The sequence below is a fragment of the Sparus aurata genome, chromosome 17 (assembly GCF_900880675.1).
Source record: "Sparus aurata chromosome 17, fSpaAur1.1, whole genome shotgun sequence".
NCBI lineage: Eukaryota > Metazoa > Chordata > Actinopteri > Spariformes > Sparidae > Sparus > Sparus aurata.
In genome coordinates, this window is record NC_044203.1 from 9,428,877 (window position 1) to 9,442,939 (window position 14,063).

General features: G+C 41.8%; 1 protein-coding gene across 1 annotated transcript; it reads right to left on the reverse strand.

Annotated features, from left to right (window-relative positions):
* Positions 1-82: 82 nt before the first annotated feature.
* Positions 83-13,261, reverse strand: LOC115566590 (lysosomal-associated transmembrane protein 4B). The gene is made up of 7 exons (XM_030392442.1): positions 12,951-13,261; positions 11,834-11,945; positions 9,136-9,209; positions 8,619-8,741; positions 8,322-8,420; positions 6,233-6,328; positions 83-1,387 (listed from the first exon to the last, which is right to left on the reverse strand). The coding sequence occupies exons 1-7, from the start codon at positions 13,044-13,046 to the stop codon at positions 1,307-1,309; spliced, it is 681 nt and encodes a 226-aa protein (XP_030248302.1). The 5' UTR covers positions 13,047-13,261; the 3' UTR covers positions 83-1,306.
* Between the last annotated feature and the right edge of the window lie 802 nt (positions 13,262-14,063).

A 14,063-nucleotide genomic window follows, 5' to 3' on the forward strand; every position in this document is an offset into this window, starting at 1 on the left:
GGTAGGTAAGGACTGAATTTTCATTTTGGGTCTTCCTTTAGTGGACTAAGTTGAACTTGAACAAAATAAAAACACATACATCTGTCAGTGAAAGCAGATTTTAATAGACAAATAAATGTCACATCTTTATTCTTCATACAGCAGCAGTCTTAGCGTTTGACTTTTGTGTCCTTGCAGGACATTTTGGGTCCAGGGAGCAGCTTGCCAATAACTGCATCTGGTGGAACAGACTTGTGTGTTTACACAGACCAGAAGCTCCCATTGGCTTGATAGAGAAAACACAACCGGGTTCCACATTTATTGAGATCCTGCAGATTCTTTGTAGAGAGGCCCAATCCAGAGTCACTGCACCAGGATTCCCTCGAGTGACTCATTCATTAAGACTTGAAAGAGCAAACTGATTCCAGATCAGTGCTACTTCTGCGCTGTCAAAACAGATAAATATCAGCCCAAGACATTTCTCGTCGATCAGTAGAAACACACAATAACATTTAAAAGTTATGAAGGTCGACCAGCACAACTCAACACTGGTGATTTTTTTTTTATAACACAAGACAACTCTGTCTGCAGTTGAATAAAACGGTAAAAGAGGGTGATATGTTCGATATACACTAGGTTGCTCTTTGATCATGTCAGAATACAGGCAGACGCAGTTCTTTGGAAAAACTTCCAGTCAAGGTGAGACCTCACACATGGATCTACAGAAAGGGCACCCCATCGGAGAGAAAGTTACGAATAAAGGCAATCCAACCCTGATCACGAGCAGAGACGAGACAGACAGGAAACACATGATCTTCACGCATCACTCTGGGCAATGAGATCCTTGTTTTTTGCATTAGTGCACAAGTTAAACATGTCTATTAAAGGTAGGACACATAAAATACTATTACAGGTACACACACAGCATAAGTAGAAATATATAGAATCATCTATCAAACTTTCTAGTGCCTTATTACATCCAGGTTCCAATGCATACAAATGCGCATCACTTCTGGTATTACACTGACAGAAAACAGAATGGGTACACGGAAGAGTTACAGCATCGATAATATAAATAAATATAACAGAAAGGGATGAGAGGTCACGGCGGTGGTAGAGTTGTGTGTGTGTGCACGCCTTTGTGTGTGTGTGATGATTTCGTGTCAGTGCATGCATGGCTGTACTGTTATGTGTGTGTGTGTGTGTGTGTGTAGCAACAATATATCTATGAATATACTGTACACCGGAGAGGCAGTGTGGTGCATTAATTTTTCACTGGGGTTTTAATTAACAGCAGGGTCCAGTCAGCAGGGTGCCGGGAATGTTTTCATGCTGTAGCGGTGGTGTAAGGTGGAGGAGCCTGCTTGGGCGGGACGCTGACACTGTCGTCATACGGAGGTAGCAGCACCTGGAGACGGAGAGGAGGGAAAAACAGATTTTTGGTTAGTTTAGTTGTTCTATCACGTGACTTCCTGAAGGTACCCTTTAAAATCAATGGGGTCGATCGAGTGTGAAATAGAAAAGTAGGACAAGTCTGTCCATCTCCGGGCCCTCAAGCAACACATTTTACATCAGCATTGGTGCAAGTCCAGGCAAAAATAATCACAAAATAAAAATGGTGCTTTGGATTAGGAGTTCAAATGGCACATCATGAATTCCCAATAAATAGGTTAAAGTAAAGGATTTGAACCAAATATGATTATGTAAGACCTACAACTGAAGCATGTAAGGCAAGCCAACTTAATTAGTGCGGCACATTTCAAACAAAGAGAAACCCAAAAGGAAGGAAACACTTTGAAATGAATCAACTAAATGAATGATCTGAGAGGAGTCATATAAAATGGCCAAAAATAATCAAAATCATTATTATTTATTATCTATTGCACTATTTATTGTCAAAAACGACTTAAAAATAGTTCCATTTAAATGTATCCTAATTAATTTTTTTATACCTCATAGATCATAAAGTTTCATTGCGATAAATACATATTTTTGCAGTGAAAACGTCCAACTGCCTTGTATTGCGGTTCAGCAAGGACTACACGGTTACAAATACTGAATAGCTTGCGTGTATAAAAAAACATGTTTATGTGCCCGCACCACACAGATAGACGCGTGATGAGACTGGGTGGAGAGAGCTACTGTGGGTGACAGCACAGGAGAAGCTGTAGACTGTAGCCCTATGAACAATATGACACGGTATGTTCTGTTGACTGATAAATGATAAGAGATGTATTTTGGTCGTCCTCTGTCTGCAGGGTGGCAGCCAAACAGCTAATCTGTGTTTTAAACCAAAAAGGTTGATGTGGTACACAGAAAGAGTCTTGAATAACGAGGCTGGTGAATAAGATATATAGGACACTATGCCGAGGGAAAAAACTAAAACCAAAGCAGGTGTTAAAATCCAGATTTAGTTTTAAAGTTGTACAGAGACAGTGTCTATCGTCCGGTCACTTTGTAGATGACAGATGCAGAACTAAAGAGCCATACCACTAGGAGAGAAAATGATAATGATGATAATAACATCATTTTTTTTGTTTTGTTTTGTTTTGCCTTAAAAAACCTGCGATTCCATCCCCCTCCTCTGCTCGCCTCCCTGGTTATTTGACGGTGTGGAGTCAGAACATCTGAAGTGTGACTCAACAATCTGGTTTTTGCTGTTGACGCGATGGCTAACAGACTTGGAGGCTTTTCTCAATGGTTCAGCTGACTTCATATACAACAACACCATATGTGTGACCTGTCTCCAAACAATGAGTCATTGAGGGCTTCAGTAAACACAGACAGGCTGCCTCTACCCTCGGCGAAGGTGAACCATTCTGATCTTTTAAAGGTGACACGGACATTAAGTAATCGATGACCTTTAACAGCCCCTACTACAGGCCAGATCCTCCTACACAGATCGATGCTCACTTGAACTGTAGTGACCTGTAATTGACAGAAACGACAAAAACACATTCTCAAAATGACAGAAAAGAATCTGGCATTTGAGGGCAAAGACCCGACAGAAATGTCAGGCGTGATGGATACCCAGCGGCTCAATATATCGTGAAGCTACACCTCTTTATTATTGGCTTTTCCGGCCTCAGCATGCGGCATTTGGTTTTTCTTCCTTCACTTCTACTGAAAATATAAGGAGATGTTTTGCTCCAGTTCTGGCTAGACACTGACTTTTGAAAGTGTGAAATATCTCTACATGACCACAGGGTGACATTTCTACATTAAATGTCAAAAATGCATTTTTTTTTCCTCAAGATAATGTTTGTTTCATTTGGTCCCCCGTCACTATAATTACCACGGAAACAGGAAACCTCAAATGGCTCAGGAGGGAAGAGACTAAACATAACCTGAATGAAACTTAAAACATTACCTCGTCTGCCTGGGCCACGTCAGACAGAATTTATCCAGCAATGGTGATTGTTTAACAATAGAGACAACAACTCCCATGAATCCATGCTGCTTCACGACATCATCAATCAACGTCTTTTGTTTTTATTCGTTTTGACTGAGAGACCCCCTAGGGCAGAAATTATACTGTGCATTTACCAATTACCAATTTCATCCTACAAAATCCACTGACACTGAAAGTCCCAACGTTTTGAAAATTACAAAAAGATTTCGAGTGATAAACCAGCCTCATTTTTCTTCTCCGTGCCTTTGAGGAAAATACATATTTACAGCCATAGCAACCGTTTTTAAGGGACGAGTGGGACTTAACGAACAGCTATGTCATCACCCGTCTAAGATGAGTCAAAGTCAAGGTTAGTACTAAATTCAGTCTTTAACCCTCTCACACTTTTACACTTTTAAAAATAATGTACTGGGAGTGGTTTCATCTTTGTAACAATTCTAGAACAAAGTAGCTCCAACAGGAGGTGCCACAGCTGTTGTTTACAGTGATAAAGCTTACATAACTACGTCAGGTGAACTTGATATTTTAGGGAGAATGGACTGTAGATGACGTATTAATGTTGAATAGAGAGATCTCAAGGAACTGAATTGTCTAAGAAAGTACAACTGGCTTAATAATTCAATGAATCATTTCAGTCATTACAGAATTACCTCAAACTGCCTTCTCAAATTCAGCCAACTGAACGTTTTACAGCAGCGTGCGCACTAAGGCTTTTCAGTGCTTACTTACTGTTTGACTCCTTTTTGCCAGATAATGCACCTGCGTGGGTGCGGATGACTTTTCTGTACGTCTGGGAATTCACTTCATATGCAACACATTGGTGGATTTTTGACCTAACTGATGTACAGCCACGCAAGCTGCTAACCAAGAGCCAAAGCTGTGGCCGTGGGATGCGGGGAGCTCTAATTAAATACGTCTGGCTCTAACTGAAAAAGCATACCTGCAGAGGTGAGGATAATGTGAGGAAATAAAGGGGCAGGCTGCTGGCACTGCTCACTAATGATGTCAGTGAGTTGGAGCGCTGCCTTCTGTTTTTCTCTCTTCACAGCTCAGGTGTTTTACCCGTCAGGAGCCTGTGAACGTTTCTTAAAAACATCACATTAAGAGCGTAAAGCTGTCGAGCGTGGTGGATTGTTTTCAAATTGTGTGGAATGTTAGGCTCGGAGGAGTCTCACGCCGCAGACTGAGGAGCACGGGTTCCTCAAAATACCTGTGAAACCAGACAGACTGCGAGGTCAAACAGCAGCCTTAATGGAGCCAGTTATTGACAGCTCCTTATGTGTACGTGCTGAAAACACAATTTCTCACAGCTGAGCTCTTCTGGAACTACGTGGCAGTCTAAACACTTCATTAGCGTTTCTACAGCCTCATTTTTCTTCTCCCTTCGGCCCGAGTGTATGGTGTTATAACGAGTGTGTGGGCAGCGTGGTTACAGCGGTCAGAGGGCCGGACCTGGGCAACAGGACACCGACAGGAGACCCAGAATCACCCAGACAGAGCTCACTTACTGTACTACTACTGGGCCTCAGCCACCGTCATAATGACTTTGCCAGCATGGAGCCTCGGCTCTCTGTTCAAGTCTGTCATTCGTCCATGCTAGCCTGTGTGAAAGTACCTGCTACTACAGCCCCACTTTATACTTCCTTCCTCCCCCAACATGATGACTTTACAGCTGCCAGACTGGCCCGAGCAGAGGAAGCCTACGTAGACGATGGAAACAGTCTGGATTGAATAAGGAAACCGTTTTTTCCACAGGAGTTTGTTGTCTTTGGACATAAAAGAAAGGATCAAATATTGTTTTATGTCGGATCCCCAGGTGACTATGCAGACATAAAAGGGTAGTTTAATGGACTATGAACATGGTAACATAAAGCACGAATGCACAGTGATGATATTTTTGTTTCACGTTCTCCTCTTCACTCTAACATGTTGATATTTCTCTTACAGTTAATGCTGACAAAAAAAAAAAAAAAGTTTTTTCAGCTGTACACTGCATGTGAGCCAGCGGCGTCTTTAGTATTAGTGTTGAGGTCAGAGTGCTCAGACCATGTAGAGCTCATCGGAAAATGTGATTAACATTCACACAGGTGGTCTGCGGGGCGAAAAAGTGTTTTATTATTTTTTTGTTTAACCATAACCAGAGATCTGAACAGCTAAACAGAGCATAGACGCAGCCCTGTGACGATGCTCTTCCATCCCCAGTACAACATAAAAAAACAGTGGTATTCTGTTTTATTTTTCTTATCATCAACAAACCCTGTGAAAACATACCAACAACCAACAACCAACAACATTTGCTCTTACGAATAAATGCTGCTTGCGTAACCAAATCGTGATAAATGCAACTGTGCTGTGCCAAAGGACTCCATTATTATCCTAAATCTATTTAAAGGGGCACTGTGTAGTTTTGGAGAATAAATAAAAAATCTGAATTTTTATATTTACAATACTAATGAGGTAATTGCACAAACTGAGAAACATTTATTATTTCCATAACTGAATAAAGAAGCTGTTCCAACTATAGACAAAGTCAAACTGTGTTGTCCTTTAACGTCATTTTGTTATTCAGTCATGAAAATGAAGAGATTGTGTTTATTTCGTTTGTTTAGGCAAAAAGAAAATCAGCTAACGAAGATCTATCTCTCCTGTTCTACATGTTTTCCCTCAATCTACATAGTGCACCTTTAACGTTATCAAGAAGACATTCATTTTTACTCAATTCCACATACATATGCTGCCCTAAACACCCAGTAGTGCACTAAATGTGTATGTGCAATTGTATTTTACTGTATTGCTGAGATGGACCTTCTGGTAGAGTTTAGACCGCCAGAGGTGACTTACTGTGGTGTCATTGGTCGTGACATAGAGCAGGATTTCAGAAGAGCCGCGGCCGGTCACATATCTGTAGCAGTTCCACACGCATGCTATCAGGTAGGCCTGATGGAAAGAATGAAAAAAGCACACATTAGAAGCTTGAACTGCCTGCCGTCAATATCAAATGTTGTTTAACAAAATCAAAAATTCTACTTAGGGGTTATGGTACACAATTATTTGGTTTGGTTCAATATTGATTGTCACGTAATGACACACAAGTGGTTGTTAGCCGTGCTAGCGCCATGGCCCTATGGATGGCAATGTTAGTATGTCCACCAGCTTGGTCAAGACATATCTCAACAACTGTGTAACAGATTACCATTTTTTTTTTACAGACATTTATCTCTATTAGGGTTAATTGTTATAAAATTGACAATTCCTTGTCCAGTGCCTTTATGGGGTAAAAACATGCTAAACTAGGATGGAAAACATGATTTAAATGACAAGAGCCAAACATCTGCATGGTAGTGCTGTTTTTGTGAGCATGTTAGCCTGCTGATACTAGCAATTAGCTCAAAGCACCTCTGTGCTACAGAGGTGCTACAAAGTACAGGGTTGCTTAACATGGTTCCAAGAAAAACATGTTTTCCTCATTATTATGCAAATGCATGCACCAAAATGTTCCTAAATATAATTGGGTTCTCTCATCTCCAGACACAGAAGGCACCATGACAACATGCACACCAGGTCTCCTGGTGCACAAGAGACTGTTGTGTAATCCAAATAAACTCTCTAATACTTCTTCAAACATCAAATATAGATAATAATCCATTCAGTCTGCTTTCACGTTCTACCTCGGGATTATACATCACTTCAGAGCACCAAAAACAAGTTGCTGTTGTCCTCTGTCATCCAGGAATCATCTGGCTCTCTGCGGGGAGCGTGCTACCGGAACATCCCGGCCAAACACAACACCATCTGCTACAGCCATCGGCTAGCACAAAGCAACGCCAGACCGAGCTCTGTAACTTCTGTATTAACCCAATTAAGGAGCCACGTTACGCTCTGACAGCTAGGTTATTTTAACAGCCCCCACAGGAATATGCAGAGATCCGTGTGCAGAGAGACAGGGATCACTCAATTTAGCTCCCAGCCCGCAGCCATTCATACTGACAGTGTGATGATGATGCTGATAGTGCACAGCAAACGATTGCATCACACAACAGCTGATCCACACGCGGGGTTTCCAATCTTTAGATTCTCTCGTGTATGGCGGTTCAAACCATGATATCAACTGCTGTTATCAACTGCAGCAGTTTGTCTTACAATCTCAGGCTTATCATTGGTTATCAGAGAATAGGCTTAGACCCAGCAGGGATCCAACATAATTAAAGACCATGTTTTACTTCACAAACAATATGGCAGCATAAAGATTACTATATTTGTTCGTTCATTTTTACAATTTGTGTTGTTTAGCGTGTTTTTGTGCCAGCATTTTCTAACTAGCGCTAAAAAAAGTAGAGCAAGTTTATCTCAATCCGTTTAGTAGATCCTGAGTACTCTCTGTACCGTGAATGTATGCACCGCTGTACCACGTGTCACGGCATCAAATAGTTGCTGAGATATTTCAGTCTGACCCGAGCGGCGGATCAACTGACAGTGCCTACCTCTAGAGCCGAGCCACACGGTTAAAAATAAAAAGGTGACTGACAAGTAGGTTATCACTGTGATATTAAATCTTGGCAATGATGTTGGGAAACCAAAAGTAACACATAGATACTGTAGATACCAACGACATCTGACTTCAATTTGGCCACTTTTGTTCCAGGGTCCTGGTGTTATGGAGGCTGGTTCACAGTCAGGTCTTACTGGGGGTCTTTATTTCTCAGAACTGGTTGAAGCAAATTTATTTCCACTCCATTTAAGTCAATATAAAGTCACATCTGGGCTGGAAGTTATATAAAAAGGCGCGAGCCCGTGTGACGAGGTTGCATAATACGTATTTTCTGTTAAAAAAAAAATGTGTCGGGAGCCTGGCAGAACTGCAAGGAACTGTAAGTGCAGCTTCCAAGTATGAAGAAAATATGTAAAAAAAAACAAAACAAAAAAACATCACCTTGAAGCTGAGAATACAGCCGATGAAGAGCAGCACGATGAGGACCAGGCACACGTTGCTGAGGGCGGCAATCTCCTCTTTGTAGGGGAAGTTATCAGGCTGCAAAAAACATGCAGAGACTTCGCGTTAGGTAAAAAGAGCAGCAGTCTTTAGACAGCAGAGGCAGCTGCGGCTGTATCAATATGTGAAATGAAAATCGAGACATCAAATTTTACAAAAAACACAAAGAAGTAATCAATCCTGCTGCAAAATGTAGCTGACTTCTCTCACAGGAGGGGAGCACTCGAGGTATCTTACCAGTTGCTGCAGGTAATCCTGTATGGTGTTTGGGTAGACCACAATGCTGACAGCAACCAGGGTGTTGAGAGCAAAGTCAAATATTTGGTAGCAGAAGAATGGGATGATCCAAGCGGCACGCAGCTGAAACAGAGAAATGTATATTAGGTATTTATTATAGGCCTGTGTCTTCTGGCAGAGCCGAGCTCTTTAACCAATGCTGCGAACGTAAATCTGATCTTGAACTGGGTCGCATGGAGATCACGAGATGTTTAAGGTAACAAAGCAGGAGGGATGCTGTTTGGATTTGTCGCGTTTTCAAGGACTTCAAAAATAGGTGTGGTGCAAGTGTAGCACAGTAGTAGACTGTCACATCAATGCCTGTTCAAGTGTTTTGAAAACCACTGAAGGTTCCCTGATTACACACACACACACACACACACAAAGGATTAGTATACAGTATGTTCAGTTGTAGTCAGCAGCGTTTTGTGAGTAGCATTAACAGCATTAAGAAAAATCTAATGACTCATTAGTTTACCTTGTATGCACCATATGTCGCCATCCCACAAATGAGTATCATCAGCAGAGAGATGGCCGAGGCAATGCACATGTCTGCAGCAGAGAGACAGAGAGAGAGAGAGAGAGATGTGTGTTATAAAGTCAGTCATAGTCAGTGTAAGGTCGCTTTGGTTGAGGCACATTCAGTGCCAAATCAAATTTCTGAAATTAGAGCCCTCATGTGCTCTGCTGATCTGGGGGAACAGAAATTCTGTGCAGAAGATAAATGACAAGCTGCATCTGCCAATCAGATATGGAATTAACTTTTACTCTACTTCGCTCCATGTCAGCCCGACCTCACATCAGCTCACCATAATAACATAGCATCATTCTGTTACATAAGTATAATGCTGGGCAAAACCAAAATACAGCACATGTGGCACTAATGGGGGGGAAAAAAAAAAAAATCAGAATTCGGTTCAACATCTCTCCGTCCTGTGATTCATTAAAATGCCGCAGACATCTCTTACAACCCGAGTATTTTGTAGCTCAGAGTCAAAGGCTAAATCACGTTTGCTCATATAAAAGGACTTGTGAAGGTACGCAGAGAGGCAGTCCAATTTAGCTGAACGTCAAAAGGGCGAGCACAATCGGACCTTTAGAGAATCAAACAGCAATTACCCAAAACAAACCAAGAGGCCGTCAATAGAGAAGAAAGCACAAAGCCTCAAAGTCAATTAAAAAAGCTGAGGGAGATTTAATCCTGCAGTTTTGTGTAACTGCTGTCTGTGGAAACGAGCTGTGAACACAACATTGACAGTACTGTCACATTTCCGGCAGATACGGCAAACTTACAAACAAAAAGGTGGCTTCATGCAAATCTAGTAGATATAAAGCTACATGAGCAATCATTTTGAATTGTTTTTCTGGTAGATATTCACTTTCCTGTTGACTCTGTTTCTGGCTTCCATTGACTTCTTTTATAGATACCTGGCTATTTAGCACTTATATGCTCCACTGTGATCACTAGCTATTTGCTCGTTTTTTCTGCCGGTCATCTGGTACTGGACATGTAGTGTACAGGGGGTTTATTGAGCTATTTCAGGCTAAACAACATCTTGGGAATGTTGACAGATTAGCCTAGTTTAAACACTGAAAGCAGGGGATGACAGCTAGCTTGGCTCTGGTAACAAAATCTGCTCACCAACTCCTCTAAAGCTCACTTATCATCACAATAAATGACATTTTATCAATTTGGACACATGAAGAAATGTAAAAACAACCATTTGTAGTTTCACAGGGAGTTACTTCTATTTTAGAGTAAAGACTGAAAGCAGTGGGAAAAGCTGACTTGCCTCTTGTATGAACGATAACAAAATGAGGCCACCGCCTCCTCCGAAGCTAATTCACTGACATGTGAAATCTTGTTTCTTTAATTTGGAGACGTCAAAATATAAAATTAGTATTTTAACAGGAAAATTTCCCTGGCAGACAGAGGCTGTAAGTTACTAGCTTTAGAAGAGATGGGAGGTTTATTTGTTAGCTTTGGAAAGAGACATGCTAACTGTAAGCTCCTGCTGCCAGTCTTTATGATGGCTTAGTTAAGCTTATTGCCACTAATGAGTGTTGTTTGGTACTAGTGGTATCAGTCTTCACACCTAACTCTCAGCAAGAGAGCAGCAACAGCAAAGCACAACGAGTCAGAGAGCACTGTTCGTTGCTCGGTGGTTTATTTTCCGTCTATCTCACAGCTCAATGTCCTGCTTTTTAATAATTGAAGCCCCAACTGGCCGCTGTACAAGCTCTGATGCCGCTTTGAATGATATTTTTGTGCCAGTGCGCCAAAAAATAATGACTAGTGTCTGTTTCAACAAAAGCCCAATTTCAAACACATGCTGAGGTTTTTTTTTGGTTGAAAAAAAAAAATAGAATCTAGAATCACTTTTTAGTTGATTATCAGCTGTGTTATTCAGGGGAGTTAGCAGCATATTCGCAACCAATATGGACTGTCCGACGTTTAAAAAACGAGACAACCACACAACGACCGTCACTGCAGCTTGTTGTTTGTCAAATCTGAACATTGCTAAAGTGCAGTGCTAAAATAAGTGAGCAACATTGCAGCGTTTTGTATTCCATCTTTCAGGCAGAGAGTGTTTCTGATGCAGGGGTGGCAGCCTGCGGTGATGGATCCTGGGACACCCTAATCCCTTGGAACTGGGACAAAACAGTCATTCCCAATCAGAGGCTACCAGCAGCATGTGCTGTGGCCCACCTTCAGTCAGACTGTTCCAGTACACCTGGTCTGTTAAGAAGGCTTTTTTTTTTTTTTAAATGCTCTGCACAGATGGACATCATGCTTGCATGTCTGTGGCTTTAAGTGTTTGATTCAACGAAGTGCTGACCGCGATCTAGACGGATGTGTGAGGTCATTCTAATAGCACAATTAAATCATTCTGTTAGACAGCTGACAACCCTATTGAGCCAATCAACCCGCCAGCAGAGATTAAGTCATCTGTCACGGTCAATCGTAGGAGATTTAGTTTCAGGTGAAACCGAAACACTTAAGACAGGGCGATGGAATTCCCTTACAGAATACAAACAGGCACATACATTTATATGTAAGAAAAGCTGCTGCGGTTCTGGAACACAAAGACTCATGACAATTCAGATTGCTAGTGGGTTTGTGATACCACTAATGGGACATTTACTGGAGAGTACTGGCCTTCTGGGCTACTTACTGGCGTCATCCATAACATCCAGGTCATTGGCCAACTCAGCACTGGTCAGGTGGTACTGCTCAGGATCACTGAGCGCTGTGAGCAGGATGAGCAACACAACGGCATTGATGAGCTTAAGGGAAAGAAGGACATATGGGCAGATGAAGGCGACAATATGGACAGGTGTCAGTGGAACAGTTAGAATGAGAAAAGGGCAGATCAGATGCTGAAGGTATTCCGACATTTAAAGGTCGTAACACCAACAGACCCTTTCTATACATTATTTCCAAACAGTGACACAAACCAAATAATAAAAAGCCTGTCCTGGAAATAGTGCAGCTATGTCAGATTACATATCTGAAGCAGGAGCTCGAAGAACAGGCACATACGTGGATCTTTGTTTTGGTCTGGCTGGTGCAGCTCATTATGCAGATGACTCATACATGCCCATTGATCAGTTGAATGTAATGGAAAATTCTCTGCAGTCAATAGGCAGCCTGACACAAAAGCTGCCACCTGAAGAGCCCGAGTGCTAATTTATTCATAGGTGGCAGAGGGAGGATTTTTCCACATGTGGTGTTTGGTTCGGTTAACCCTCTCCTGCTCATTCACTTCAGCGACGCGATGCATTCAGCAGAAGATATCCCACATCAAGAGTTTCACGGCACAAAACGAAGCTACATTTTTTTCATAAAAAGGCAAACGCCGCTGTTTCATTATGTGAAAGGTTCCCAATCGGAAGGATAAAATCAGTCATGTACAGCATTCCTTAAATTAAAACTCAGTGACTAATACCTGTTCTATAAAAACATTGCTCATTTATTACAGGCCTCTGCAGGTACACCAACACATCAGCAACCTTACTTTCAATGTGTATACATCACAAATGAATAAATATAACAAAATATAGGCTATACTTTAAAGTTCACTTGTATAGTCTTTCAAAAGAGGTGAAAAATGTGACCATTTCCAGGTAGTAAGGCTTGGTTTTTTTTTTTTAAATAATAACGCAATAGACTCAAAAATCCAGCCTTTTGATAGGATCCTGCACACTGTGTGAATTTTTTCTGATGAGCTCATGTTTCCCATACGGTGTCTGCATGGGTGTAGCGAGTGACAGGCAGTAGGCGTTGCTCACCATGTACCAGACCCCCAGGATGATGGTTCCTGTGCGGACATGGCAGCACAGACAGCAGCTTGTGGAGTACCAGCGGTCCCACGGGGAGATCATCATCTTGTCTGATTTATCACGACTGAGCGCGCATTTAGAGGCGACCTCGGTGTTCGTAAAAGACACGGACCGCGCTGTCCTGTCTGCGTCCGCCGAGCGTCGGTGCAGGCTGAGGAATGACGACCAGGACCCGACTGCGTCCGACCTGTCCGCTACTTATCACCGTGAGCGGCTTAACGGCGCGGAGCGGCGGGCGTCAAGCTGGCGTCGGAGTATAAATACCACTTCCTGTTTCAAAATAAAACCCCGATAATAACCACATTAACATTTTGCACAATTAAGCACATCTATCAGTTATTTTTGTGAATAAGTAAAGAAAGAAAAAGTCTCCCTAAGATAGTGTCTTATCTCAGATTTTGCCTTACATTACTAACGAATCGAGCAAATATATTCTCATTTACTCGATTGTTTAGTTCACAGAATGTAGAAGAAAAAAGTTGGAAGCTGCCCATTATAAAATGTCCAGTATGGCATCCAATCATCTGTGCATTAAAATTCAGTTGCAAAAGTAATAAAACATGAGATATGCTTCCGGCCATATCAATGCCCCAGACTCGTGTTCAGGTGAATTTTAGACCCCATTTTCAAACTGCCTAGTAACAGTCTGACTGTGTGACTCCTCCTGCTTCCGGTCTTATTCTGGTGAACTTGACGGGGCTGGATAAAGGCGCATTAACCAGTCCTGCTGATGATAAACAAGGGAGCGTGAGGCCGACTAGATAGGATCAAATCCGGTGATGTAACCCAGAATGTCCAGAATGTTAGAGAGGAAGCTCGAACACTTCAAATGTAGAAATTACAGGTCGTGTCTTTAAACAGCATTGTTCAAATTTGAAATACTTCTCCTGCATTTCCAATCTCCCCTGACGTTTTCTTTCTTTTAATCCAAACGTCACATTTTCTTTTTTGATTTCCTGTATAGCCATCTTTTGTTTTCTATATTTAACCTGCGGGCCTGAAGCTTTTCCCAGACAACTAATGACAGTAATTTGCCACACTGTTCTTTGAGTACAACACAGT